The sequence below is a fragment of the Pezoporus flaviventris genome, unplaced genomic scaffold (assembly GCF_033815535.1).
Source record: "Pezoporus flaviventris isolate CSIRO_AGI_PZ_B2104156 unplaced genomic scaffold, CSIRO_AGI_Pfla_v1 ptg000083l, whole genome shotgun sequence".
NCBI lineage: Eukaryota > Metazoa > Chordata > Aves > Psittaciformes > Psittacidae > Pezoporus > Pezoporus flaviventris.
The window spans coordinates 12268835-12296806 of NW_026892631.1; the positions used below are offsets into that span (position 1 = coordinate 12268835).

Below are 27972 nucleotides of genomic sequence, written 5' to 3' on the forward strand. Positions count from 1 at the left end.
TAATGTAAAGTGGGAGACATTTTGAAAGATCACTGGTAACCCTAACTATGAACAAGAATAATCCCAACAAGTGTTTCTATTGAACAAAGAACTGACCATCCAAACCAGAGCAACAGGTACTCCGTCCCATTTTCAGTTTACAAATAGTACTGCAGTGATGCACAGGGATCTGGGGCTTTGTTTTGGGTTTTTAGGAAAATACTGTTTTAGAGGGGTTTATATTTGGCTTTTTTTGCTTCTTTTCCATAATGGAATTCTGCAGTTTTCTTTAATTAACTCAATCTCATTGGGTTGGTTTTTTTTTTTTTACTTTATCTTACAGTAAAAAAAACAAAGAAAAAAAAAACAAAACAAACAAACCACCCTCATCCCAGTGGTCTAATTTTGTTCTTTCAGCCATATACCACAGATTACAAAGAAAAGAACCTGTGGCCTCCACTGTGGAGTGGTTTGCCTCAGAAATATCAATTCCCTTCTCTCAGGGAAGACAAAACAAGACTTTTCCCTTTTAACAACTTCTACTTTTCTATGGATTACCTTTACCTAAGGATTGAGTTCACTATGTTCAATGAAACATCAATTTCAAGAGCAAACAAAACTGTTCACTTACATATACAGCCCAAAGTATTCTTTTCAGATGCTCACTTTCTGCTAGACAATAGCTGCTTCAAGGTACATCTACATTGTGCAGTGCCAAGTAAATGCCTAAGCTACGTATCTCAAGAAACAGATTAAAATAGCTCAGGCAAAGCGTTGCAATGGTGTGTTTATTCAATTTCCAGTTGAATTTAAGATATGAAACCTATAGTACAAATTCACCGCTGGACAAAGTTACTTGAATGGTCAGAAAAATTTCTCCACCAGCCACAACAGCGGTTTGAGAGATCCCAAAGCACTTTAAAAGGTGCATTTAAAAAGGCACCAATGGAGAGATATCAGCTTAAGCATCAGCAGAAGAGACTCTTATGACAATGACACAGGTTTACAAAGTAATCAATAACATCATAAGGAAAGGCCTGCACAGTTTTTTATTTCCCCCAGTTAGAGAATGACTGTGTACAGAATCTGTTTTCAAAAGTTAATAATTTGCTTCTTTTACTATCACTGACTCACAGAAGCAATTTACAGAAATATTCCCATTGATTTCTGTTGGCTGTAATATAAACATAGCAGAATCAGCTGTCTTCATCACTGTTGTATACAGGTCTGTCAAGACTGAGCCTCTGACCACCTCCTGTGCTTTTAAAGCCCCTAAACTCATCAGACAATGACTGCAACAAACAGAATAAAACAAACAACAAGAAAAATCAATCTTTTGCTTCTGCTTCATTACAAGTGTATACTATCCTTTTAATGTTAAGCCATGTTTGTGTATATGCATATGAGAGCGTCAGGCATACATGAATTATAATTGCCTGGAGGCTGGAAGAATTTACCAACCACCTATCCAGGAATACATTCTTCTCTGAATGAATAATTAAAAGCCAGTTTTCTCAGCTTCTTGTGAAATGTAATGTACATCCAAAATCTATAGTATGCAAGAGATCTATCCAGCTCATATTAAACAAATGTTACAAAGAAATTCGACTATGTACCAAATGATTAGATTTTTAGCTATCTTTAAAACAAAAGATAAAGTCTTCGGAATTTTTCTCCTGCAATGATGCACAATGCAAAGAAGTTAGACAAACATCTGTTCCAATTGCAGAAAGTGCTGGACAGAGACATACAATGTATTAATGCAAGCCCTGGCTTTCAAGAGTTGTTCAATGAATTACCAACGTACAATTACATACCTTGCTAAGATACATCTTTCCAACCATATTTGACACATATATCAGTACTACATCATGTGAAACAAACTGGAAAAGAAACAGCACCTGCATCAAATAGTTTCTTCTTATTTTTATTAAAGCATAAAGCTGGTAGACATTACATGCAGTTTTTTTCAAGGTCAAGGAAGGGCAAGTCATTCATCTCTCATTGTCCCAGACTAAAAATACCAGCAAATACATACCATGCAGTATTTAAATTGAAAAAATTTTAGGAAAACCTATGTAATCTTTCAAACTAGAGCCCAAATTACCACAATTATCTAATACTACTTTTACCATTTAGAATACTTTCTTTACTCATAGCACTTGAAACTGAAAACACACCTCCTTCCTGAACAACATCAAGCACCTTGTTTAAAATTAATATTAAAAAAAAGCTAAACTCTGTGAAGAGTATTTACAAAACCATTATGAAATGTATGCATATAACGCTTAGATCTTTATCAGACAGACATTTGTCTTTGTTTTCTCAACATTCAGAAGTAAATGCAGGAAAGAGCAGTCCTGGGGATTGCCTTTTTTGGCCCAGCACAGAAAAATTGCTGTTTGAAGTTCCAAGCGCTCCTCCACAGTGATAACTCTCTCAACATGGTCCCATCAGAACTTCGGCCTGTTAAATTTTGCTTAACATCAAGTAATAAAATTCTTTGTAGTGAAGAAATGTATTTGTTATCAGAAATTACCTACTCTGTGCAAAAGTAACAGTTTATGACTTATCCAATATAACAATAAAGGACTCGTAAGACCATACCTCACCTAGAAATTGCCAATCCTCTCAAGTATACATTATACTCAGAACATTATCAGGTTTTAAAACAGCTTTTCATAGTAATTGTGTTCAGAAGAGTCAGACTCATTAAACTTCATACATAAACAGAATGCACGTTAAAAACCCCTCTATAAATACCAATGTGACTGATGGAATGTGAACTTTTACCAAGTAACTGAAGTTGACTCTTTCAGTTTAAATTAATCAAAAGATCAAGCAGAAGCTTTAAATAACCACTACAGTATTGTAATAGTATTTCATAGTCAAAAACAATATGATTTCATGAAATACGCACATAAAATGCATATTTACTTTAAAAAGGGAAATGCCCAAAAGAAAGGGAAATACCAAACCATATTGCAGTCTACTTGATAACACAAAAAAGTAAATCATCACTGCTCACTAGGAAACAGGGCAATAAAGTTATAAATAGCTTATTACAGCTTGATAATATATTTGTATGGTAAACATTACTTCAGAATCTACTAGATTCTTTTGACCACTCTTCACATAGATTTCTGTTAGGAACACACTGATTGTAAACACAGCTCAATATCAAGTAAACATGCAGAAATCAATAGCAAATCAGACAAGAGCAAAGAACAGAATACCAACACGGTTTACTACAAACCAGTTACATCAAAATTCCACAATTAATCTCCTCATAAATATGGAAAAAGTAGAACCACACAAGTATGAAATTTAAAATCTTTCTATGAGTGGTATCTTAAAAAAAAAAAAGATTAGAATCTTAATATATGCAGCTTTAAATCACTGTATTCATTTTGAAATTCTGGCTGGTGCAACACATCAAAGTCATTTAAAAAACAAAGCAAAGTTTGTTGAGTAAGAATAGGCTTGCAGCATAATTTGGGGATCAAGCATGGGCCCTGATGAGCAGCTGTAAGGGAAAAGAAAAAGAAAACCAAACACCCCCCACCAATAAAAAAAAAAAAAAGAGCTCTCAAAGGCAATGACCACCACAAATATGTTTTTCATTATTGTAATACACCATAGGAAAAGCAGCAGCCTCTTAAATAATTGGATTCTACATTATACAATAATTAAACACCCTTCACACAGGAAAATGTCCTCTATTTCTAAATCTACCTAATAATCACTTCAACATCTTTCCCATGATTATATGCATAAATGCTAAGAAAAATGGCTTCGCCACAATTCAGTTGGTTATGAGTAGATTTTAATACCTAATTAAGATGGGTCATTATTTCAGAGAGACACCACTTGAGATTTACTGAATGATACAATACATGGAATTGAGTCAACTGGCAGCAGTATTTTCTTTGAGTCTAGAACGAGGTAATAACCTATGCAGGAGTTAAAAATGCTTTGATCCACTCTGTCATCTCAAAGAATGTCTTTTATTAATGAAACAGAGATGCCGCCAGGGTTTTCTTATCACCAGAATCAATGCTGCTAACGGTGCTGTATTTTAGATGTGACCCAACACTCAGGTTCTGGTTTGTTCACTCTGGAGCCCGTTTCACAAGAAGGTAACAGCACTGCAGAATTAGCCACCTAACTTTTTATTACTATTTCCATTGAAGATTTTCCTTCTTTCTGTCATGCCATATTGCTGAGCTCAGTTCAGGGGTACCCAGGTTTAGGGTTAGGTTGAACCCCAACCCTAACTCGCTCTACACCAGCAGCGGCCATATAATTTCTATAAACAGGACTTGTTCCTGAAGGTCCTGCTCATAGATGTAAATGTATTTAAGTGTCTGATGAGACTGGTACTGTCTAATAAGTTTGTAAAACACACAGACATTATGGAACCATAACATATCATTACAAAACATTTACATACTCAAAGACTGCAAAACAATAGGATTTCTTTACTATGACATATTTCCCTCCTACACTACCAAGCAAAGCAAATTAACATATCATACTTCATACTTCTAATCTAACATCAGCTCTTTAATACAGTTCATAAAACACAACAAACCTAAGTAGTCAATCTTAGCAATAAGTGCAAAATAAGTTCCTTACTAAAACCATCTGACATATGGATTGACTTTTCAAATAATTAAAGGCTTAACATGTTTGCTATTTACAAATCAAAACCAACATGACTAATAAACCTGGAACTTGATCTTACATTGATGAAAGGGAAATTCTTTCCACTTTCAAGCTGAGAATGTCAAAACAATGGCTCTGAACGGGCAAGGCCTTAGAGATACCACTGTATTTAATATGTTACCATTATTCACTTTTAAGTCGCAGCTCATTTTGAAATCCTAAGAAATTAGAATGGATGGATCTTCAGTTTGTACACTTTGTGTTCTTATAACTGTAAAGCACCAGTTCCTCAGGGAAGTGGTGAAACTACAGCAACCCCTAACTTTCTATCTGAACAACAGTGTGGTACGTGACAGTGGAGCAGCCATGCAGCTCCTCCCCTTGTCCCAGAATCTTCCAGATGCTTCCATTATTGGAGTTAACAGTTATTAAGATGATTACTTTAAATATAGTCACATTTATTTTGGACTTCAAAAATCTTCCACACAACACACCAGTTATAGCGTAAAAAATACATATTTTGTAATAAAAATCTATAGACTATGGAAGAGATGTGTTTACAGCCCTCTTCATGTGTCAATAATGGTGCAAACACTACTCGAAAGCAAAGTTTCTGAACTCATACTTCTTATAAATGGTCGTATTCATTTGCAATCAAGAAGTATTTTTTATTTAACATCATTCATCTAGTACCTCTTCCTTGCCTTCCTGTTCCACTGTTTAAAGCCTGATTCTGCTCCATTGAAACTGAAGGGAGTTTTGCAATTAATGTCCTGAACCTCATCTCTATTTCTCTAGCAAAGGTTCTCATTTTCCTCTTGCTTATGTCCAAGCTCTGCGTGCTTATACTTCTGTTTCTTCATGTGGCTATCACCTGCATTTACCTCTGCCTGCCATTTCTTCTGTATACCAGTGTTTGAATAGTCCTGAAATATAAGGGTAGGGAGGTGAGCAGAGCAATGGTTTTCAATCAATTTTTGGACTCTCTTCCTTAAGAGGCAGCAACAAATTCGCATCTCCTGACAATATCGTGGGTTGAAGATTTTTTTATTTATCAACTGATATAGGCCTCTCAAAAACAGTCTGTGGAGTCCCAAAGGCTCCTATATCAAAGGTTAAAGACCAATGAATGAGATCTTGAGTTATGGAAGGGACTCCTCTGCAATTCCATCTGTCTTACGTTGAATGATTTTACGCTGTTTCCCTATAAAGCATAAACGACAAGGAACTTTGTATTTACACACCAATGTGTAAAGCCAGAGTTTTCCTACTATAAAGTAGCAATTATTTATTTGTAAGACAAAAAAACCCCACCTTTTCTAAAAAAAAAAAAACACATGCATGACACTTACGTTTTAAACAAGTTTCAAGCAATTGCTAATAAATCCCATTTACAATACAGCTTTTAAGAAACTTACTTGTACCCCCTCCACCAAAAATCACCTTAAAAAATAATTCTCAACTAAATGCAGACTCTTAGTTATCTCAACTCCAGCTCCTAATAACCTCAAGCCATAAAAAAAAACCTCAACATAGAAATGAACCTCATTCTTTATGTTCCAGAACAAGAATAAACAAATAAATAAATAAATTGCTAGCACTTGCATCTAGCTGAGCCTATGCCTTTAGCAATATACAGTCCAATCTCTGTCAGGTGTTGTATTTGCCTTGTAGACACCATGCTCAACGCAGTTAATACACAATTTGAATCCTTGGGTTTGGTAACAGGTGCTCCTAGTGCAGGTTTTAGTTTTTCAAAGAATAAACCCCTGGAAACATTCAGGATTTATCAAAGTAAATTCAAGATCATCTTGGTAAGATCACTGGCTGAAAACTTCAGACACTTCATTCTAAATACCTCTGAAAAGAGTCAGCAGGAAAACACCACTTCATATTATTTTAATCTGTCCTTTTAAAGACAGGCAGCATAAGCTTTCATTGGGCACAGAGAAAAACCCTTATCTGCCTCCCAACAAGCTGATACCTTTACCACCAGACTACTGTGTTTTTTCTCTATCATATTTTGCATTCTCAGATTAAATAGGAGAAACGTAAGATGTCTTCTAGGAAGGCTGAGATGGGAGCTTACTTCAAGAGAAAGCAAGGTCTAGCATGAAATGACAGCAGCTGATGCATAGACATTCAGCCTATCTCAGATAATTTGCAAGCCTAAATGGCAAACCAGACATCACTAGCAACAAAGTTATAGCTTCTCAGACTAAGTAAATCTGTCACAGGGTTTTACAGAGAAGAAACGGTTTCTTTCAAACTAACCCTAGAATTCACACCTCCTTCCTGAAAAGGCACTGTAACTACCAGAAACATGCAGCCTTACAGAAGCATATTAAACAAAGTTTTCAGCAGAACTAAATTTTAAACAACAGTGATTTCTGGTGGTTCTCAAGATGGGTTACACTACCATTCAAAATTACACACAAAGCAGCAGTTTGTGCACAAGCCATGATTTAGACACCTTAAGATAAGCCAGTTTCAGGCTCTGCACTCCAGTATTAAACACCTGAATCAGGGATGCCATTAGATGCCTAACTCTAAAAGAACAATGCTGTTTCCAACACACCCCATTTCAAGTATTCTTTTATCAGTGACCTTAGCTGCCTCCCCTCTCTGCCCAATACCTAAAGTAAACTGTAAGCACTTCACTTTCCCCATGTATTATTCACAGAGGTTACACACCAAAGTGCCTTTGTACATGTGGATCCCACGCTTTATTGCTATATGAAAACCATCGTGAACCCTCCCAAAATTAAAATTAAGGAGTAGCTTGACCCATTTCAAGCACTTGGCCCTTAGCCACTTGATGTACTGATCTTGAGGGAGTCACAAGCATTTTTTTCTTATTTAGCATATTCCTGATTAAAGGCAAAGTCACACAAATTTATCCTCAAGTTTTTAATTCACAGAAAAGATCGAGTAAGCAAGTGATAAACAACAAGAAAAAGTGTTTATCTTGCTTCGGAAAACCGGCACTATCAAGTGGCAGCAATGGAAGTGTTTTAACAAGAGTATTATTGCCAACAATATGACAAATTAAGTTTCCTAAACTATGAAACAGTAGTAAGACAAAAAATAATGTAGCTAGTATGTCAGCTCCAGATAGACTGGAAATGCTTAAACACACATGAACCTCATAAAATTCAGTCCTAGAAAGACAACTGTAATGGGCTGGATATCCTTTTCGGATGAGGATCACTTACCCAGACTTCAAGTCTGTGATCCGTAAACAATTGGTAGCATCCAGTCCTACTTTTCCATTTCTGACCACACTGGAAATAAAGGGTGAGAGTGCTGGAGAAATTCTGTTCAAGGCTACTTCAGGTGACATCTTAGTATGTTCCTCTTTCCTTTTGTCTTGAGCTGCACAAGGATGGTAAGGGGGAAATAAAATCAGAAAATATCCTACTTATTTGATGTAAAATCACATGCACTCTGCAAACATGGACAGAAAAAAAATCTATGCATGCAAAGGATTAGGAATGTAGAGTAACCAAAGTGTGCACAGCTTTATAAAGAAAAAAATAAACACAGCTAATTCTTTTCCTCCTACCTCTGCAACATTCAATGAAGCCCATTTTTTCAACATCAAGATAAAAACAGACATATGTCCTAGGCTCCTTTAATTAAGACCCTATCCCTACAAGAAAGCAATAAAACTGATGGCCACTCTGACACTTCACAGCCTGTGCCTTCTCATGAGTGTTTCCACCAGGAGCCTGTAATTGACAAGCCACATCTGTTCTGCTTCCACCAAAATCAATGGCACTCACATTACCGACTGCAATGGGAGCAAGGGTTTGATTGTCTCTTCGTATTCTCATTTGTAATTTCTAATACCACTTGTCTAACCTTAATCAGTATTACTTTCACATTACTTCCATTAGGTAGCTATTTACAGCATTTCACAATGCCTTTTAAAAGCTAACACTGCTTTTCTTTCTGTGGTATCGCCACACTCTTTGAAAGGCATCTTCATTCACAAAACAGATCAGGAAGCTGATGTGTCCACATTTTAAGCATGCCTTTTTAAAGAAGTGCTTGCAATTGTGTGACCTTATGCTGTATCAGTTAGTCCACTAAGTTAGCACACTTCAAGAACCTGCTACCTCTTAGCTGAAACGCAGAAACTGAACATGCACACATTTTAACTCATTGTACCTCCAAAAGGCTATAGCATGTGGACAGCAGACTGTGGTAAGAGAAATGGGAGAAAAGAAGGGTAACCTGTTAAAATGCTAAGTTATCATACTCGAGCATATTCTTAGGCAGAGAGTGTCAACAGAAAATTAACTGAACTTGATAGTTTGAGAAAACAAAGCCATAAATGAGTCAAGGTAACATAAACATGCCACTGACAAGTGGGTTAGAGGAGCTCATACTTAAATTCTGACCATTAAAAGATATTTTTTAGAAACATCCACTTAATTGAAAACCACCAATACATACTGTATTTACTTCCTTCCAAAATGCCCCATATGGGCTGCTGTACTAATAAGTGTTCTATAAAGAGAGTGTGAACAACTCATGGCAACAGTTGCAATTTGCTGTTGTTTCTAACACTCGGTTTACAAGTATTAGTTGGTAACTAAGGGATATTCCACAAACTGGTAACTCCCTGGAACTGGTAGCAACATTAAAGTTACACATTTTGTTCTCATGAAAGTCATTCCGACTGAAGGAGTGTGAAGCAATGTTCAAGAAAAGAGTATTTATCCTAGCTAGTTGGAATGTATCTGAATAAAGCAAAGGCCAGATACTCTAAGGCAAACAAAAAGACTAATAAATTAAGACTTCCTAAAACTGGCAATTATCTTTAATACTCTGGTTCTTACATTTTATGGTAGACAAAAAGCTTAAGATTGAATATCCATGTCCTAACACATAACACACTCTCCACACATTTGATTTGCTGCAATTGACAAGAGGCAACTACTTAAGTTCACTTAGCAAACATCCATAGCAATTTAAAATGCTACCTCCTGTTTGTTACTTTTCTACCAAAAATTACTGCCTGCTCACCTTTATTTTTCCCCAGAGGAACTGAGAGACCACAAGCCTCCTTCAGCACAAAATCCAATAGCTTAGATTGAACCACTAATAAAACATGAGTTTAAACTAATCATGGAATGGTTTTGGGTGGAAAGGACCTTAAAGCTCATCTAGCTCCAACCCCTAGGAAACCTTTCCTAGGCCAGGTTGCTCCAAGCCACATCCAATGTGGCCTTGAGCACTGCCAGGGATGGGGCAGCCACAGCTTCTATGGGCACCCTGTGACAGTGCCTCACTAAAGAACTTCTTTGCACAAGAGCGGCTAAAACAGAGCACATGTTTCAGTCTGCTGGCTCCACAGCTGGGAACTGCGAGGCAGCTAGACTGAAGAAAGCAAGAACTTCCTAATCATTAAAAACATGCCGAAAACTAAGCTATCCGCCTAGCAATCTTAAAGGTATACACAGGCCTCTCAGAATCAGTTCTGATCATGACACCTTAAGGGGATAATGACACTGTTAGGAAGACAGAATTGCAAGGCCTTAACGAGATACACATGGTGATCCAAGCTGATGATCTGATCAACAGCTGCACCTTCCAAAATGAACTGCAGGATGAGATTCCTTATCATTTTGTTACTAAAATACGCGGATATTGTCAAAACAAGATGCCAATGACCGCTAGGCATTTTTCCTAGTTTTATTGCATCATTTCTTTAAGATCCACAATACCTTCTACATAACAAGCCAGATATACAGGGTCACTACCAATTAAACTCACCAATTTATTTTGTAAACAGAGGTCTTTACAAACTCTAATGCAATTAGGACTGCTTTCGTAAGTTTCAGTTGTCACTTCTTTTTCCCAGCTTAATTTTCCCACAGCACTTGAAACAGAACACAAACAAACTCAAGGGAGTAAACGAAAACAAAATTCACTAGACTGTTTCCCTCTGAAAACAAAACATCTGAAAGAAGTAAACAAACTAAGAGTGAATCCTTTGCATTCGGGCAAAAGTACCGTATGCTTCACAGTGACCCTGAAATCCCAGGCACTGCTTTGGGCACCAGAGAGCGTCCAGATGCAAGACACTTTGCTCCCCACCACAGGTAACAGCACTGTGGGCATTAAGTGAAGCAAGGAAAAGGTGAATATTGTGATGGAGGCCTTGAAGAGCGAGGGAACCTTTCCAGACTAACCCTCTCGCTCGGCTGCCGACAAGCGGGGCCTACGCTTTTCACTTCGAGGGTGCAACGGGTGTCTGGGTGTAGGGAAACCAGGGAACTCACGACCACCTTCGCCTCCTCCCGCCGTGGCCGAAGGCAGCCCCGCCTGGCAGCCCGCGATGGGAACAGCACCGCGGGTCTGCAGAGCCCGGGGTAACCCCAGGCTCCCTCAGCCCTGGCACAGAGGCCGCGCACCGGGCTGACCCTGCCAGCCGCGCTCCTCCGCTCCACCCGGGCGCGGCCACCGCCTCACCGCCCCACCGACGCCCCGTGCGGAGGCGGCGGGCCCACCACCGGAGCCGCTGCGTGCAGCCCCGCTCCATCCCGGCACGGCGGCGGCGCCCGAGAGAGAACCAGTCTTCGGCCAGCCGTGACCCCGGGCCGCCTCCTGGCCAGTTCCTTAAGAACCGGCCTGCAGCCGCCCCGGGGCTGGCGGAGGAGGCGGGCGCCGGGGCAGAAGCAAGCAAGCAAGCCAGCCCGCCTGCGTGCCTGGCCTGCCGCCCGCCGCGCCGCTCCCCCGGGGCCGGCAGGGGCGCTGCTCCCGCCCGCCCGTCCCCGGCCCTGCCCGGGCCCCGCCATACCTACGGCGGCCGGAAAGCAACCGCTTAGCAACGGCTGCGGATACGCGCCCGTCCCGTCCACCCGCGCCGGGCGTGCGCGCTCCCGGCGCTCCCGCCCCTCCGCGCGGCGTGCGCGCCTCCGCCCCCCTCCCCGCCACTGCCGCTCCTCGGGCCGGAGGGGTCTTCACCGGGCCCGCTATTGGCGGCTGCCGCAGTGCCTGTGCGGACTGTCCCGCCGTGCAGGAGTGGGGCTGAGGGTCCGTTGCAGCCGGAGTGGGGAGAGGGAGAAAGGAGGGAGAGGAGGGGGGCGGCCTCGCCAGCAGGCGTTCGCCATGGGCACCCCTCCAGGCCGAAGGTCCCTGCGGGCCGGCCGCTCCCCCACCCGTCGCCCATGGCAACGGGTGAAGCCGCGGCGGTGGCGGGGCCTGGCGCGAAGGCCGGGTCCAGGGTCCAAGGCCCGGGCAGCGGGCCCTGGGGATAACCTGTTCCCCCGGCGCCATGGCCGCTGAGGTGGTGGTTGTGGGATCCTGTATGACCGACCTGGTCAGGTTAGTACCCGCGGGGGCTCCGGCAGGCCCCGGCACGGGGCCGGTCCCCGAGGTCACGGGTGGGAGCACAGGGCGTCACGGTGCCAGGGGCAGAGCAGCGGCTCCCTGCGCCTCCCGAGAGCGGGCCGGGCCCGGGTGCCCCCCACACACACACACTCTGAGCCCGGGAACAGCGGGCGTCGTGTGTCCCTCCAGGCCAGGACCGGAGACGTGGGGTCGGCACCGGGAGCGGCGACGAGGAGCTCTCGGCCCTGGGCAGAGGGAGCTGGTAGCGGCCGGGCAGGGGGGAAGGAGCGGAGCAGCCGTGGGGGCGGCTGGGCCCGGTGATGTCAGCACTGCAAATACGGCTTTGAAAGAAGACTGTGGGAACGGGGAGAAGTTTGGACGTGTTGTTTGCTGGAGCTTTGATCAGCTGTCTGCAACTGTAGGGAGAAGAGAGACTTGGGGTTGTGTTTTCAGCTGGGCTAGGTGGCTCGGCGTTAGCCTTGCCAAGAAAGCGGCATTTCGTGGTAATCCCTCATGGGGAATCGTGAACTCTGACACGCTTAATCAACAGAGGAGTTTGAAACGATTTCATGAAAGTAAATAAAGCTGGTCAGCTGTAACACGTTTTCTGTTCAAAGCACTTGTCTCCACTAGAAAAGCGACAAAGTATGCAATGAAAGTATGCAAGTAGGTTGTAAGTTGATGGCTTGAAGACAACATTTTATGTGGCCTTTTGAAAGGAGAGAGGGAGGAGGCCTCCCAAGCTACTCATATCCAAACAGAGTAAGTGGAAGTGGGAAACCCTCAAAAATTTAGCACCGCTGCACACCAAAGCTTGTTTTTAAATTACGAAAACTTTTTTTAAAAGAATGCTTTAATTCCTTTTTATTAATTTTTCTGGGTGTTTTGCATTTATAATTACGTACTTGGGTCTCATTCTCTTTTTTTTGGTACATAGGTACGGTTTGGAAACTTTGTTGTAGGATTAAAGTTCAGAACTTCATGAAGGCTCTTGGTTCCAGCATTTTATAGTAAATACTAAATATCAACAGATTCAAGCAAAATTGCAAAAGTTGGCAACAATGCAAAATACTAACAACGATGCAAAATACTAACCTACACTGGTTGACCTTGTCAACCCCAGTAAACTTGCAAATCAGTCTTTGTTTTGCACAATTTTAAACACATCTGGTTTTAAACTACATATGCAGTCTTGGTTAAAATAGGATTTAAAAGTATATGTATCTGGACTCCATCAGCTTCTCCTGCTGGGAATTCTGCAATAAAAAACTCAATTTCTCTATCAGCAGACAATTGTATCAAAGCCTGTGGGTCAAGAAAGTGTAGAATAGATGATTAGAAGAATATGTTGAGAAGTAAGTACAGTTCAGGCAGAGGCATGTGTAGCAGAAACAGTGAAAACCCTTGAAATAATCGTAGAACCTGTGTCAGAAAGATTTAATGTTTTATGTAATGTGCAGAACACACTGGCAGCTTTCCAAGGAGAGTAATTGTCTTGTAAGTCGCAGTAAGATCTTGTAGAACAGATCTTGACGTTATGCGTGAATGAGCTATCAGATGCTTGTGACGTTATATTAAAATATAAAACATGACAAGACGTTCCTTTTCCTGTCTCTCTGAAACGCCGGGAAAAAAATCATCAAGAAATTGTCTACCAGGTCAAGCACTGCTGACAGCCACACCTTTGGGCTTTTTTTGCTTTTTTTTCTAACTTAAAAAAAAAAAAAAGAAAAGAAAAGAAAGAAAACTCCCCTCATTTTTTGGCTGCAAGTTTGATATTATAGAAACGCAGTCATTTATTCAAAGCCATATTGACTGGCCGTACTGTAACCGGAGATTAAACCATGGGTTGTAGCCACAGATGCTGTTACACTGAGATTAAGTGGTTGGAGAAACGCCATTTCACTTTTCAATCAGCTGGGAGGGTTTCTTAAATTGTACAAATGCTAACACAAGAATATATCTGACTCACCGTTATTAGTCTCTACTTTAAGGAGCAGTGAAGGGCTTTTTATTAGTGATAAGCTGATTTGCTTCCGCTGAAAAAGAGGGGACAGCCTCATTCTTTGTGTTACTAGCATAGGACTTCAGGCACTGAAGACAAAGAGTGCGTTTAAATTTAGCTGACAAGAGTTTAATCTTACTGAAATCTCCATGTAGTCCCCAGGTACACATAGTTTAAATGTATCCTGTGTTACAAAAATCCTGGTAAAATTACTGGGAAGTACTTAACTGTTGGCTGGGATGTGCCTGAGGAGAGAGCAAAGCTGTGAAACAGGGAATGATAAACCATCTTTATCAAATATGGTAAAAACTGCCAGATTAGGATTAGGGTTGATGCCAGGAGGGTATCTCCTGACTGTCTTTATGTCTGGAATTTAGAGGGGTTCCATACTCTAGATTTAAAGCCAGTTCATTTCAGGTTCATTTCAGACAGGATGAAAGAGCATCAGGCTTTTGCTAGTTTGTCTGTCATTTATGCTAATGTTTCAGCTTGTAAAAGACATGGACAGCATGTTAGATGCCCAACTGTCACCTGTTTGGAGGAGGCTGAGTAAACTAAATTAGGAATGAAAGTCATGCAAAGGAATTCAGGACTCATTGTGTTTGGTAGGCATATTCACCACTTGACACTTAAGCCTGTCTTTCCTAGAAGCCAGTCATATTAACTGAGACTCTGCCAGAAATTGACAATGCTCTGTTATAACTTGAACTGATCAAATATGAAGCCCCTCTGCCTTGCCCCTCTGTCTGGAAAGCTAGAGGCTCAGACTGGCAGACATGAAATGGAAAATATTCCCATGTCCATAGAGGTACCAAGAATCAGGAAGATAAGCTTCAAGCTGCCATTGGGCATGTGCTAGCCACATTCACCACTAAATAAATAATAAAAAAACCAGCACCTAATGTTTTTCTCAATGCAGTAAACTAATGATTTAAAAAAGCGTAACCTTGGTGTGAATTGGAAATGTACAACTTGAAATTTACTCTGTCTTATGTAATGACTGAGATGGAAAAGGACAGGGGCCTTCTGTGGAAGGCAGTATTCAGATGTAATAATCAAATTCAGAAGAAAGGGTAGTGTGCCTTAAAATTCATTTAAAGGGAAGGGGCCCAGTGGTTTGCTTTTAAAATAGTGTTCTCATTGGAAATTCTTTTCTCATTGTCCTGTAGCGCTGCAGTGGCAGAATGTGGGTTTTCTAAAGTGAATTTAGTATAATCAAAACAACCTCACGTACATACATGCAGTAAACCACACTTTTTTGGCTAATAGGACCAGGAACAAAACATATTTGTGGTCAAAATCACAATCAACACTTCATTGGGAATAGCAGGCAATAGTAGTAGAAAACAAAAACAGCATTATTCTATATGATCTAGATACCAAACCAGACGGGTACCATCCATAGTATTATTTAAATAGTTTCTGCTCTGACTCATATTTGCAGACTGGTCGTGGCATTGGCATTTTAATTCATATTAAATCAGGACAAGACTAAACATATAAACCAATGAGAGTCAGACATACTAAAACAATTAGAATAAACAGGAGAAACTTTGGCATGGCAATTGAAAACAGCAGAAGCAAAGAACAAAATGTAAATGGAAAAACAGTGTTTGGATAGTCACAACAACAACAGTTTTTCAGTTTAACTCAAGGAAATAAGACCACAGCCCGAATACTGTAAAACTGTGTTTTTTAGGATGTTCAAAATTTGAAGTCTTAGTTTCCTGTGTAGCTCTTTCCTTCCCTTAGGTTGCTTCATATGCTGTAGGGAGTATAACTAAAAGAAATGCATCCAGTCCCCTGTTGTAACAACTGTTGTTAAGAGTTATTACAAGTACTAGACTGATTGACTGAAAGCATTTAGCAAGAGAGGAAAGACACATCAGAGAAAACATGAAAAAATGAAATAGTATGTTGCTAGACTGGAGTGGACAGTGGTGACAAATGCGCATCCAGAACTAACATCCCAGAGCAGTCTGATGGACACTTCAAATATTCACTGACCAAGCACAGTCTTTGCCTATGGAAAATGGCAAAGGTATCTCCATTTGTGAGATTCTGCATCTTCCTCTTAAGTCTCTAGTTTCAGTTACTTCAGCTAAAGTAAACAGTTCATTGGAAATGTCCACGATCCAAAGCTATGTCTATACATTCTTTTTTAAAAATGCAATGTTTGGGACAATAATTTCAGGCTTCTTTTCTGGGAAAATTGAAAGGAATTTTCTCATGCTTCTTTTGAGTGAGCAGAGCAGAGCCTCACATGTGACTTCATTTTCTTCTTTACTTTGTTTTCAGGTCTTTCACGTGTATTACTTCCACCACTTCTCGTGCATGCATAGTCACCAAGTTTTAATGTTTTTTTCTGGCTTTAATGTTTTCTTTTTTTTCTGCTCTCCAGCTTCTCCTAGCAGCAAAGTGTTCTAGAATCCTTCAAATCCATTTGTGTTTTTGTTTTTATCTGTAATGCTTCCCCTGCAGCAGCCACTCCTTATTCTAGTCAATCTGCCATTGCCAGCAGCATGGGAAAGCACAACTGTGAAGGAATACAAGCTTAGTCCAGTTGAGGAAATTAATCTTTTGGATCCAGAGAAAGGCATCAAGGCATGAGAAAATGTGTCATCTGTGAATCGTTTCATTTATGTAATAGTGAAAAATCTGGGCTTGATTTCAGAGCCAGTACTGTTCCCTTGTCTTCTTCTCTGACCTAACAAAGTTTGGGTGTATGGTAGATGAAAGATGCACAGACTAAGTGTTTTGTTGTTCTGCCCTGATTTTAGAGGACCTAAACGTGGTTTAGAGAAACTCCCCTTTGCCTTCTATTGCCTGACAGGCAGAAAGCTGTATCTCAGGGGCCCAAAAAGAAAAATGGGATAAAAATCAAGTTGATTAAATACTCAGTAATGGAATTTGGTAAGAAAACTGAGTTCTATTTGTATACAGCTTTTAAATATCTATAGTGGCCCAGGCATTGCTCATTTTATGTGGGCCTGATACAAGCTCATTCATGTCAAAAGAAGCTTTTCACTGCTGTCATCTCATTAAATTGTTGTCCCTCCATTAAATCTGTTTGATCACAAAACGAGTGAGTGATCAGTTTATTTTAGGTGAGACGCAGTTCTAGTTCTGTTAAAAGTATTTGGTGTTGTACTCCAAACCTAAAAAGCTTCCAGCAAAATTCCTCCAACAAAAAGTGACAAAATATCGAAGAGGGAAAAAGGAAAGAAAATGTCTGGTTGGGTGTTCTTAAATGGTTGGGTGTTCTTAAATGGACACAAAATAACTAGGGCAAGGCCACTAAAGGCTTTTTTTAACCCATTAAAAGACCCCTATTTGCAACCAAGGTTATGAAAGCAAGAAACAGTGTGCCATTGATCCCAGTTGGCACTTTCTGAAAGAAACTGCTGTTTATGCAACAGAGGATGCTGTGGTCTTCTCTGAGAAGAGCTGGTGGTGCTGGAACACCTGCTCAGCACTTGTCTTTGGCTCTTATCCAGGAAAACTTTTTTTCTCCCCTTCCTAAATGGAAATGTGGAAGTTTTAAAAGTCTTGGGAAATATGAATGTGAAACTGGTCACACAATGTCTTTTAATAGAAGCACAACAAAAATGTTGGTTTCTGAATTCTGTTTAATTGAATCCTCCCTGCCCTTTCATTTGGTGTCTTCATTTTGTGTCCTAAGCTACTATGTACTTTAATTAGGCGCTGTCTTTCCTTCAGGAAGCAATTCCATTTCAGCAATAACTAATATGACTCTTGTTTTTTAGACTTGTTTATCTAGTTCAGTTGTAATAACATGTATTTTGTAGTGCTTTTGAGCTAAAGAATAGCCCTTCTGGTACTACAGTCAGGCCTGTACTCTATGAATGCCATAGCTGAAATAATTTCTTTGGCTTCTCAGTAACCAAGAGTAGCACTGTTTGTCCTACTATGCATTTGTAAAACATTTTGGTGTTGCAGGAGTAGAAGGGCAGTTTGCTTTGTAAGAAAGGAAAAAGGTGAAGAGAAATAGAAATATATTAAAAGGATAAAAATAGGAAAGGGCATACATAAGAAAGACATAAGGTTTTACTGCAGAAAGTGTGAAGAGTCTATGGAACTGAGGTTGAGATAAAAGGCAGGGAAACTACAATCCTAACAGTGACAGCTCCTCAGCTATCCAGAGGTTTTTCTGTTTCTCTGTGCCAGCTCTGGCTCTCTGCTTACTTTCTGCAGTTTTCTCACATGGCTGCATGGCAAGGTTCAGGGAAAAGCTCTGTTGTAGTCTTGCCATCTTCACCCAGCACCAGCATTTTGGAAGATACGGCACCCAATAAGTCCTCTGTTACCTCCTCCCTCCCATGAATGAGTTCCCAGCTGTCTGCTTCTGTTTCTACCAGCTGCAGTGTCTGGTCTAAGTTTGTAAACTGCTTTGAGATCCTTCAAGATGAAAGGTTCTACTTAAGTGAGATCATTATCACCTACTACATTTCTCCACTCCCTGTTCTCAGCTCAAGCTTCTTGTCTCATCTGAACTTGGGGTCCCGCACAGTGCTCAACATTCCCAGCTCAGGGCAACACAAAGCTTACACAGAAATTTCAACTTCCAATCCTTGAGTTGTTTGATGCCTTTTAGAGTGCTTCAGAGCTGAAGGTTAAATATATGTATTTTCCTGAGCCAAAGCCAGAATACTTAGCACTTGCTGCACTAAGATCGTACTTCTGCATTTGCGTCTGACTTCATGTTATTTTGTGTGCTTGAAGAGACTGTATAGTTCTTTTCCTCCCACTTCTGAAGTACTTACTCATTCTAGGAAGCATTCCAGCTACGATGTTGTTCTGTGATCCTACACTGTATTCTTATAGCCATACTTTGTTCATGTTCTTGTGGTTTAACTGTAAGCCTGTCAGGGCAGGGATTTCACTCCTGTCTGGTATGGTGAATTTATGGAGGGGAACCCTGACAGTAGTTAAGAAAGCTCTCTTTGTTCAAAGACTCATAGGTAGCAATACGGTGTTTGGACAGGACAACCCCTTCGCTGTTCAGCTGCACATCTAGCTGTTGTCTTCATCTTCCATATTTTGACTGACTAGTAAGAGAGGTTTTTCACTCTGTAGTATCTGTGTGTGCTTATTCCCAATGTCATTCACATTCCACTGAAATTTTCCTCTTTCCTATGAAAGTGAGGTCATCTTAAACCTGTGTTTATGATTCTGCAGCCATTTCCATGGCAGTAGACTATGATATCATCAGTGGAGGATTATGCCTTTCCTATGTGTGTTAGCAATTAAAAATTATGGTTTGTGAGATAAAACTGATGTTTACCAAGCTTTTAGGTTTAGTCCATATGAAACTGGGAAACTATTGCTTAATTCTCCAGAGGGTTCACTTGGGTAATGGAGTAAATGAATCCAGAAACATTTTGATCATAGCAGGTGATAAGTTTTTGGGGGTATATTTTCCTAATGGGAGAAGAAAATCAGCTACTCCATCTTGTGTTCTCTTGTCTGGCAAAGAACACTTGTCTGAAACACCATGGTACTCCTTATTGTTTTGTTATCCAGAGCTTCTTAAATGCTTGAATTAAAGAATCACAATTTTCTAGTCTCATTAGACTGGCATTTTTCCCCTTTGGAGGTCAGTAAGCTATTATGCACTACCCACAAAAATCAAACCACGAGGTTATCAGACTTTTCATCTTTTTAATGGGTGCCCTGTTTGCCAGCTATCAGGAGTTGGATCTCTTTGTTGAACCTTCGTGAGTATGTACATGCTTTCTCAGGGGTTGGTGACAGCAGAGACCAGTTTCAACACTGCGATGGCAAAAGAAAATTCATTCATTTAAAATGTAGTATCTGGTGTTAGATCAGTTGCTAATTCTGCAAGACAAAAATGGTGGATCCAGAGCACAATTTATTTCATCACTTCAAATAAATATTTGTTTAAAAAATCAGAATATTAGAAAAAGAAAAATACCTCAAAATGGTGTGCCCTGTATGCATACAAGACTTGCATGTGTCAAATTCCACAGAAAGTCTAGGACCTGAAAAGATTCTTTCTGAAATCATTACCATGTTAGTCACTAGAGAGAAGTTCCTTTTCTCATTGACAGCATTCATGGAAATGGAACCGGGCTGGAATGGAACAGAAGACAGACAGAATTACTGTCTGGACACTGGGATTACTCCTGCCATAACAGGCCTGGCTCATATTTGCTGAGCATACATTCAGGTGATGTTATAGCAACTTCCTGAGTGTGCAGTTCCCCTGTAATTCTGCATTCCTGCTGAGGCTTTATCTGTCTCTGGAAAATCCACAGTGATACCTCTGAAGAAAATGAGAAGTCAGGAAGTACTAACATTATCATCAGGGGAGAGGCTATTGGCATAAAAGCTTATTTACCGATTGTCCAATATCAACATCAGGAGTAAGGGGTATCATGTCCATTTCTGCTACAGAGAGATGCAATTTTATCTCCACAATGCACTTCAGCATATGGCCATTGCTTCACGCTATAACATCCCACTTTACAGGTAACACAGCTGTTGCTATTTGCTTTCTGGCGGGTTCTTTGACATCTGGTCAGTTCCAAGTAAATAGCATGAAAACCAGCAATATACTGGTCTTTGGCATTGTCAGTACTTCAGGGTATTCCTTGGGCTTCTTCTGTATCCCAGTGATAAAGACTGAAAAGCATGTTGTGTTATGAATGTATCTATATTTTCTAGCCCCAATGAGTACTCTTTCACCATATAACTCCCATGGGGTTTTATTGTTTTGGTTGTCATCCCTGCTATTACTGGAAATTCTTTTTGACTGTTTAAAATAAAACATCTCTTGCCTTTTCAGTCTAGAGGTATTTGACATACCAGATTCACGACAGCCAAAGGGGAAATTCTCTAAAGGAACTCCTTTGAAAGTATTTCTCACAATAAACAGTTGTTAGGAACTATATTTTAACACTCAACACTGAGGATATTGTAGTTTCTCCCCCTTTATGAGCCACAGAATGGTATGAGTAATAGTTCTGTTCTGTCTTGGGAATGAAGTATTTGCTGGCTGTACCGTTAATGGAAATAACCATTTTCCTAGATGCATTTCTAGACATAAATATTTTGGGGTGAATTTTAGTACTCCTGACAGTAAAGAGCTTCTGGCACAAATCAAAAGCTGCAATAAAAATCATCCAGAGTCGATCGTAACAAATTTGTGTAAAAACACTCTGGGCAGGCATATATATCATGTTGCCTCTAGGAGCTGTCTGAGCTGTTCTTTCCATAGGAGTCTACCAGGAAGGTTTTGTTTGCTTGTTTTATATGGCTTCACTTGTTAGCCCCTATATCAAGCTGCAGTAGGTTATTTGATGCTGGCATCCTGGTACCTTTCAGGCCTAGCATCATATACTTTGGGCCTGAAGAAAAATACAAGATTATTTTTCACCAGTATGTTGCATAAGTGGGTGCAGCTTGATAGAACAGGTTGATCTTTGTGACAACTAATTATAAAATAAGAAGGTGGTAATGTTCCCGAATATATCGGTCATGTGCTCTCTTCTGGGTTGCATTATTTCTTCTTTCCATTTCTGACTTCAGTGCATTTTTTTTTCCTTTTTTCCTGTACTACATCAATAGCATGTCATCCCTGAACCATCTATGATTACCCCTATTTGTCTTCACCTCTTCTTGTTATCTTTCTACATCACATTGTTACAGTGAACTTCTTTTATATTGCTCTTTTCTTGCCTCTCATCTTTCAAATAACTTCTGCTTCCAGAGTCATAAATCCCTTTCGCTAGTTTATTCCATCCATCACTTGCTGTACTTCCTGTCAGTTTTCAGATACCTGTTTATACAAAATGCATAAACCCCAATAGTATAAACAGTAGAAAGAAAAAAAAATCATATTGATCAGAGCTGAAAATAAAGGATAGGCAGATCACGTTCAGAACTCTCATGGAAAGACAGGCGCTTTCCAGGTTCTCAGCTGTAATAAGAGTGAATATACTTGCCTTTGTCTGTCTGAATGTTAGTTTTGTTCATTGGGAATATCCTGTTGTTATTGTTCAATCTTTTCTAAATTCAGTTTTCTTTCCTTTCTGGGCATTAATGGACATTTGGGAGTTGTCCATCAGCAGGCATCACAAGGCAGTGTTATACAGAATTACACCTTTTTTGATATTCGGGAATCTACGTTTTCCAAGACAGCTTAGATTGTGAAAAAGGTGAAGGTACTTATCTAGAGGAGATTCCTGCCTGTCACGGCAGAGTTAACCTTGGCCAGCAAAGCCCGGGCATCCCCCTGCACATTCTCATCTTTGCCCCACAAACCTTAATGTTACTGCAATCCAAGATTTTAGTAGATACCTTCATAATTAGTTTGAATTTAGATAAAGTTGGTTTTGTTTTTGTTTTTGAATCAGTGAATCAAGGGTAGGATATTTGCAAAGTGAAAACTTGTCTAGTGAAGACACTGGAAATTTAACCCTAAAGTGGTCAGGCAGTTGGACTGGATGATGGTTGTAGGTCCTTTCCAATGGAACTATTCTATTCTGGTCTAGTCCACACTAGTCTAGTCTATTCCATTCCATCCTATCCTCTTACTAAGTTTAGATATGTTGATTACCTTCATTATCTGTGATACATTAAGTATTAGTAAAGTATTATTTGGGTTATACTTTACATTTGTGACCCATACAGATTCTGTAGGAAGCACTAGTTACCAACTTGATGAAAAATGTACTTGTCAGAATTATTGTCCTGGGTACAAACTTTTAGAGCAACATATTACTGAAGAAAATTATTAATGTTTGGACTGGACTGGACTTTGTTTTGATGATATGTAGTGAGAACACATCTATGATTATCACTCTTAATCTTACAGTTTCTAAAGCACAATATGCTTGTGTGAAAAATGCCAATAGTTAAGGGGGAGTGAGGTCCTTCGTTTTTTACCTGGAAAAGACTGACGACGAGAATTGTCGAGGGGTCAGTAGGTGCCCTATTTTCTTCATGATAGTAAAGCAGAAGCACAGGTTACTTTGTTGATTTACGAGTATATAAAAAATCATGATGACATGAACAAGGACCCTGTAGCCTATCCACTCAACCATACTATTTCCACTTTGTTCATTGTTGCCTGATAAATCCTTTCTTTAAGAGGTAAAGATTAATCGTCATCGAACCCTAACTGTTCTGTTATTCTATATAGGTCTCTTTGATCTTAGTCTGTCCTTGGGCACGTGAAGATCACTCTTTGCTTGGTCGCAAAGGTTGCTTTGTTTTGTGTTGGTTTTTCTGCTTTAGCCCTGGTACTGCATCATGATACAATGTTCTGTTTGGTATAGGAACCGTAGGCAGCCTTCTTCAGTGCTGGGTGAGCACAGCATGTTTCAGCGACAGTCTGTTCTAATATTGCCATCAGATTGCCTTGAAAATAATTATGTAACTGCAGTTCCAAAAATAATGTAATCGAGAGACATCAATGAAGAACAACGTGGGAGGCAAATAAAGTTAGAGAGTAGCAATTCTGAAAATTTCCACAATCTTTCTTAAATACAAAGCAGATGTTTGGTAAGAGTGATGGAATGTTTACTGAGACTTAAATATCTGAAGATAGATTCATATTTGTTTGTGGGTTTTTGATCTCTTTAGAGGTTCGAGTTTAGAATTAAACATTCCATAGATGATGAACTGTGCCCACCTTTTCCTAGAATTTAACTGCTGGTGATGTGAGGAAACGTTACAGGTTTGATTTTCCATGAGGAAGCTTTTTACTTATGGCAATTTGTCAAATCAATAATTTCTTTGTGCTGAAGGTTTCATTCTCCTACCATAATTTAGGAATTTTGATCTGTTGGTGATACTGTCATTTCACTAAGGTTCGGTGCGGTGAGCTGTCATAAATGCTTCAGGACATTCATTTGGATGCCTTGCCTTCTTGTTTATTTCATCTTTTTATATCTAGGAGCATAAAATTTTTTCCTGCACATAGGGTCAACAGAAATGTTCACTCTTGAAGAGCTGTGGACATCTGTTCTCATTCTACATGTTACAGATGTCAGTCCTTTTAAACTGAGGTTGTGATTGCATATCTAAGAAGATAGCGACTGCTGTGGTGCTCCTACCTGTAGTTGCAGCCATCCATTTAATTTTCTCCCTTGCTGGAAATTTTCACCATTTGTTTCAGTTCAGTTGTTTATCCATGCAGGAATGAGATGTACAAAACGGTTTGTCTTTTAAAATATGTATATATTTGTGTTTCATAAAATACCTATTTTTGCTGGTGGTGAAACTGATCGAAAAGATTCCTGCTGCTCTGCACCAATTCATCATTCGCTTGTTTGTGTTGTGGTAACAAACTGTTTATCATGCCAAATCAAACAGGTTTAAAAAACCAACTCTGAATGGATGATGGGGTAAAGGTGCGCGTCTCACTCTGTGCTCCAGCACTGTCCTGCAAAGGGACCACTCTTTAAGCATCAAGTATTTTTCCTGGTACCAGTTTGGGTAGTGTTTTTACACTGTTCTTTACTGGAGGCTAGAGAGCAATAACCAATTATATGAAGTGTATGAAAAGTTAATTATTTTATTTTTTAAAGAAAAACTTGCCATGTTCAGGGAGACAGGAGGAAGAAAACGATAGAGATTTTTTATGATTTCTGATTGTCTTGTAACACTTTTTTTCAGTCACTAAAGATCTAAGAACCTAAAACTGGATAGCCCCGTACTTAAACCAACCTGTAGTTAACTGAATTCCTGAGGTGGGCTCTTGATAAATCTTGGACGTTTTCTACCTTCCAATAAGATGCTTTAGTGGATTTTTAAAAGGGATGAAAGCATCAACGAGCCAAGAACATGAGATTTTGACAAGAATTGTGGTCTTTCTGTCTCTGTGTTATGGATATTTTCCCATAGCACATGTTCAAATCTTTAGAAATTATGCTAGACAAAACAGACCAAGGCTAAACCAAAATATTAAGCCAGATTCAGAAGAGGTCTAAGATTTTTTTCACCACAATATTGTACTAATATTCTTAGTTAGAGTCAAGAACTGTTCCCTCGTTTGTGTTTGTTCAGTTCTGAGAATCGTGAAAGCCCAGTAAATTGTATGTACTAGACAGTGGCTAGTTACACCTACTCCAATCTCACAGGGATTTTCCCCATTCTAGGAAATTCCCAAGAGGGCAGAAAGAGTTTTGTTCAGTGATTCAAACAGAGCAGAATCAAAGCTAAATTCTAGACCTTTACATTATACTCATTTTCCTTCAGACGCTTTTAAATGTGGCATTTCTGCTACCATTTTGATACCCCTGATTATCTTCACCTTTCTTCAGGAATAAAAACACACGTCTGAATGTTTCTCCTGATACCATATAAATGGCAGTCACCTCAGATAACCTACAAAATCTCTTCTCCTCTCAGTTGCCTGATGAAAATATTGTTTGTTTTTTTTTTTAAGAGAAAAACAGTTATTTACTTGTCTATTTTCCTTTCTTGCGCACATGTCACTTCTCAGGAGCATACTGATACTTTATGCTTTTCTTCAATGTGTTTAAGGGTATATTGGACTACATCATTAAGCCTTAGTTACGTGGTATTCAGTGTTTTCAACATACAAAGTAGTGTCAAGTCAAAGTTTCAACACTGCTTAGAGCAGTGTGGCTGTACTAATGCCTTCTCAGTTCTGCAGTTCTGGTCCACCCTTGCTGCTGTGCACTAAGTTGGACCAATTTGGTGATCCGAATTAAAACTATCCTATGAGCAAAAAAAAAAAAATAGTTTGAATTAGGAAGCTCTGTGAGCAATAAAAGCAATGCAAGAGAAACAGCATAAAAATGCTGCTGAGGGGAGGGTGAGGGTTTATGTCAGCTTAAGATACATCTTTATAGCACTTTCATGTGTTGAAAACAGTGAACAGACACTGGTAAGGTGTCAAGAATCTGAAGCAAACCATGACTAATTTCAGGATTAGTTTATGCAAATGCTGCAGGTATACATCTCTTCCTTTCCCCTTCTTTCTTCTTCAGATTTTCTATCTCTGAATATAATCTAGTCACTGCTTAGATGGGAACTTTTCAAGAAAACCCAGAATACCGGCAGGAGTGGCATTAATGACTCAGTAAGTTACACATTCACCTCTGATTCAGTGCTTCAACACAATAGTAAAGGTTCTCTGTTCTATTTCTAATGCCATCCTTCCAAAGGGTTGCCTGTCTAAAAATACTAATGCTACTCAGGAATCGCCTCTAAGGGAGCTTGTGGCTCACACTTACTGGAAGAGAGGGTTGAATTTGCTGCAAATTCTAATGTGTGTGCTTTTATTCATCCCAAACCTCTGAAACATAAGTTGCTGTAAGACTTTTCATTTCCCCTCAACAAATGTGGGCAGCATTGCTGTGTGCATTACATTTAAATACCGTGTTGGAAAAAACTCAGTTGAAATTCTGAGTGATTCTATCCCTTCCTTTTTAAGTATTTCAGGGTGCTTCAGTGTGAACTTTCCTCTATAAATATGACTCAGTAGTATGGTGCACAATTTGCAAAACATTATGTAGTAATTTTATTTCACATCGGTAAGCGTTGGGGGGTTTCAAGTTTAGTTTCTGGTTGCTCATAAGACATAAGAGCCCAATATCCTTTGAGCCATTTATTCTCTCAAGGCTGAGCAGAATTTATCACATAAGCAAAGAGCGGTTTGTTTGATAGCAATTTACATTAGGTTTAACAGGTCTGTGTTTTCAAATGACGTCAAAAGTTGTAAATGGCTTTACAAAACATTCTTGTAACAGTTCTGAAAGCCTGTGTGACAGTTTTTCTAATTAACTTATTTAGCCTAGTTTTGGAGTAACGTTAGCTGTTTCATCATTTTTAGGCTATTTTGAGTAGTATTTGTGGCACCATTAATAAGCCAAGAATTTATAGGGTTCCTTAATCATACAGATTACTCATCATTGCCTGCTCATAACAGAAGCCCGAAATGCTCATTAACATTCTCTGATGTGAATCAAAAGTTAGTAGAGTTGCACAATAAAATGACAAGAGAATAGCATTATATTAGCAAAAAATAAGAATCTGGAACTCTGGTTGCAGTGAAAGTGAAGCCTCCAGGCTTATATGTAGATCAGTACTCTAAATCTGTTTAATATGAGAAATAAAAATAGGCTTCTGAAATGAAGAATTGGAGAATTGGTCTAAAAGGATTGGCAGTCATGCTTGAAATGTAATAAGGTGAGGGTTTGTTTACAGTGAGCTACAGGGGCCTGCTGCCTGGTCTTGCCTGGTCTGTTAGCCTATTTTTAAAATTGGCTAATTATAAATCACTGTTCCAACTTGATCCTTTGCCCTTTGCCTTGTACCTTTCCATCAAAACAATAGAAAAGGTCATCTCCCCATCTTCAACATGCTGTTTGATTCCCAGAGGCAGTTGTTGTGCCATGCTGCTTGTAACATTGAGGCCCAGATTCTCATCTCACCGAGCCTGTTTTTTCACCAGTACAGTTATGATGCTTCCATTGGACTTGTGTGTTGATGCCAACATAACTCAGACAAGAGTTAAGTCATGGTCTGGTTACTGTTAAAACAAGAATATATATGGTTGAAAGTACTTCTTGAGAATGCGTATGAACTCAGCACAGCGCTATTAGCAGATGTCTGCTGGGATGTCGCAATTGTTAATTTTTGTCTAAAAATATAGGAGCTTTTTGTGGAAACAAATTCTATTTAGAATAAGCTGTAATCTCTGAAAAGCACCCTAAGGAAGGAAAATGAATTGAGACTTGATACCATTTTCAGACTGCAGAATTTAAATGAGAAGGCAGCATGAGCCAGTGAATTGAGCTGATCTCTAGTTTTGATTTTGCGACTGGCTTCTTGGCTGACCCAAGGCACAAAAAGGCAAAAGGATTTGCCTAAATTTCATGCCCAAAAAGTAGGAATAATGGTTTTGTTCTGCTTTTAAAAGAACAGTGAGATCTGTGGATGAAAGCAATTATACAAGA

At 39.7% G+C, this 27972-nt stretch overlaps 2 protein-coding genes across 4 annotated transcripts in view; one reads left to right on the forward strand and one right to left on the reverse strand.

The window, feature by feature from the left end:
• Positions 1-11575, reverse strand: part of BABAM2 (BRISC and BRCA1 A complex member 2) — a 161563-nt gene extending 149988 nt beyond the window's left edge. Inside the window, exons 1-3 of one of the 2 annotated variants that reach the window (XM_061475250.1) lie at positions 11459-11575; positions 10432-10537; positions 7863-8022 (exon numbers count right to left, since the gene is read on the reverse strand). In XM_061475250.1, the coding sequence (XP_061331234.1) occupies positions 7863-7990 (128 nt within the window). In that variant the 5' untranslated portion in view covers positions 7991-8022; positions 10432-10537; positions 11459-11575. The remainder of the gene's footprint in view (positions 1-7862; positions 8023-10431; positions 10538-11458) is intronic. The other variant, XM_061475251.1, reaches the window with a different exon arrangement.
• A 274-nt stretch (positions 11576-11849) lies between these two features.
• RBKS (ribokinase) overlaps positions 11850-27972 on the forward strand; it is a 70670-nt gene continuing 54547 nt past the window's right edge. For both annotated transcript variants that reach the window (XM_061475252.1, XM_061475253.1), the window contains exon 1: positions 11850-11985. In XM_061475252.1, the coding sequence (XP_061331236.1) occupies positions 11936-11985 (50 nt within the window). In that variant the 5' untranslated portion in view covers positions 11850-11935. The remainder of the gene's footprint in view (positions 11986-27972) is intronic.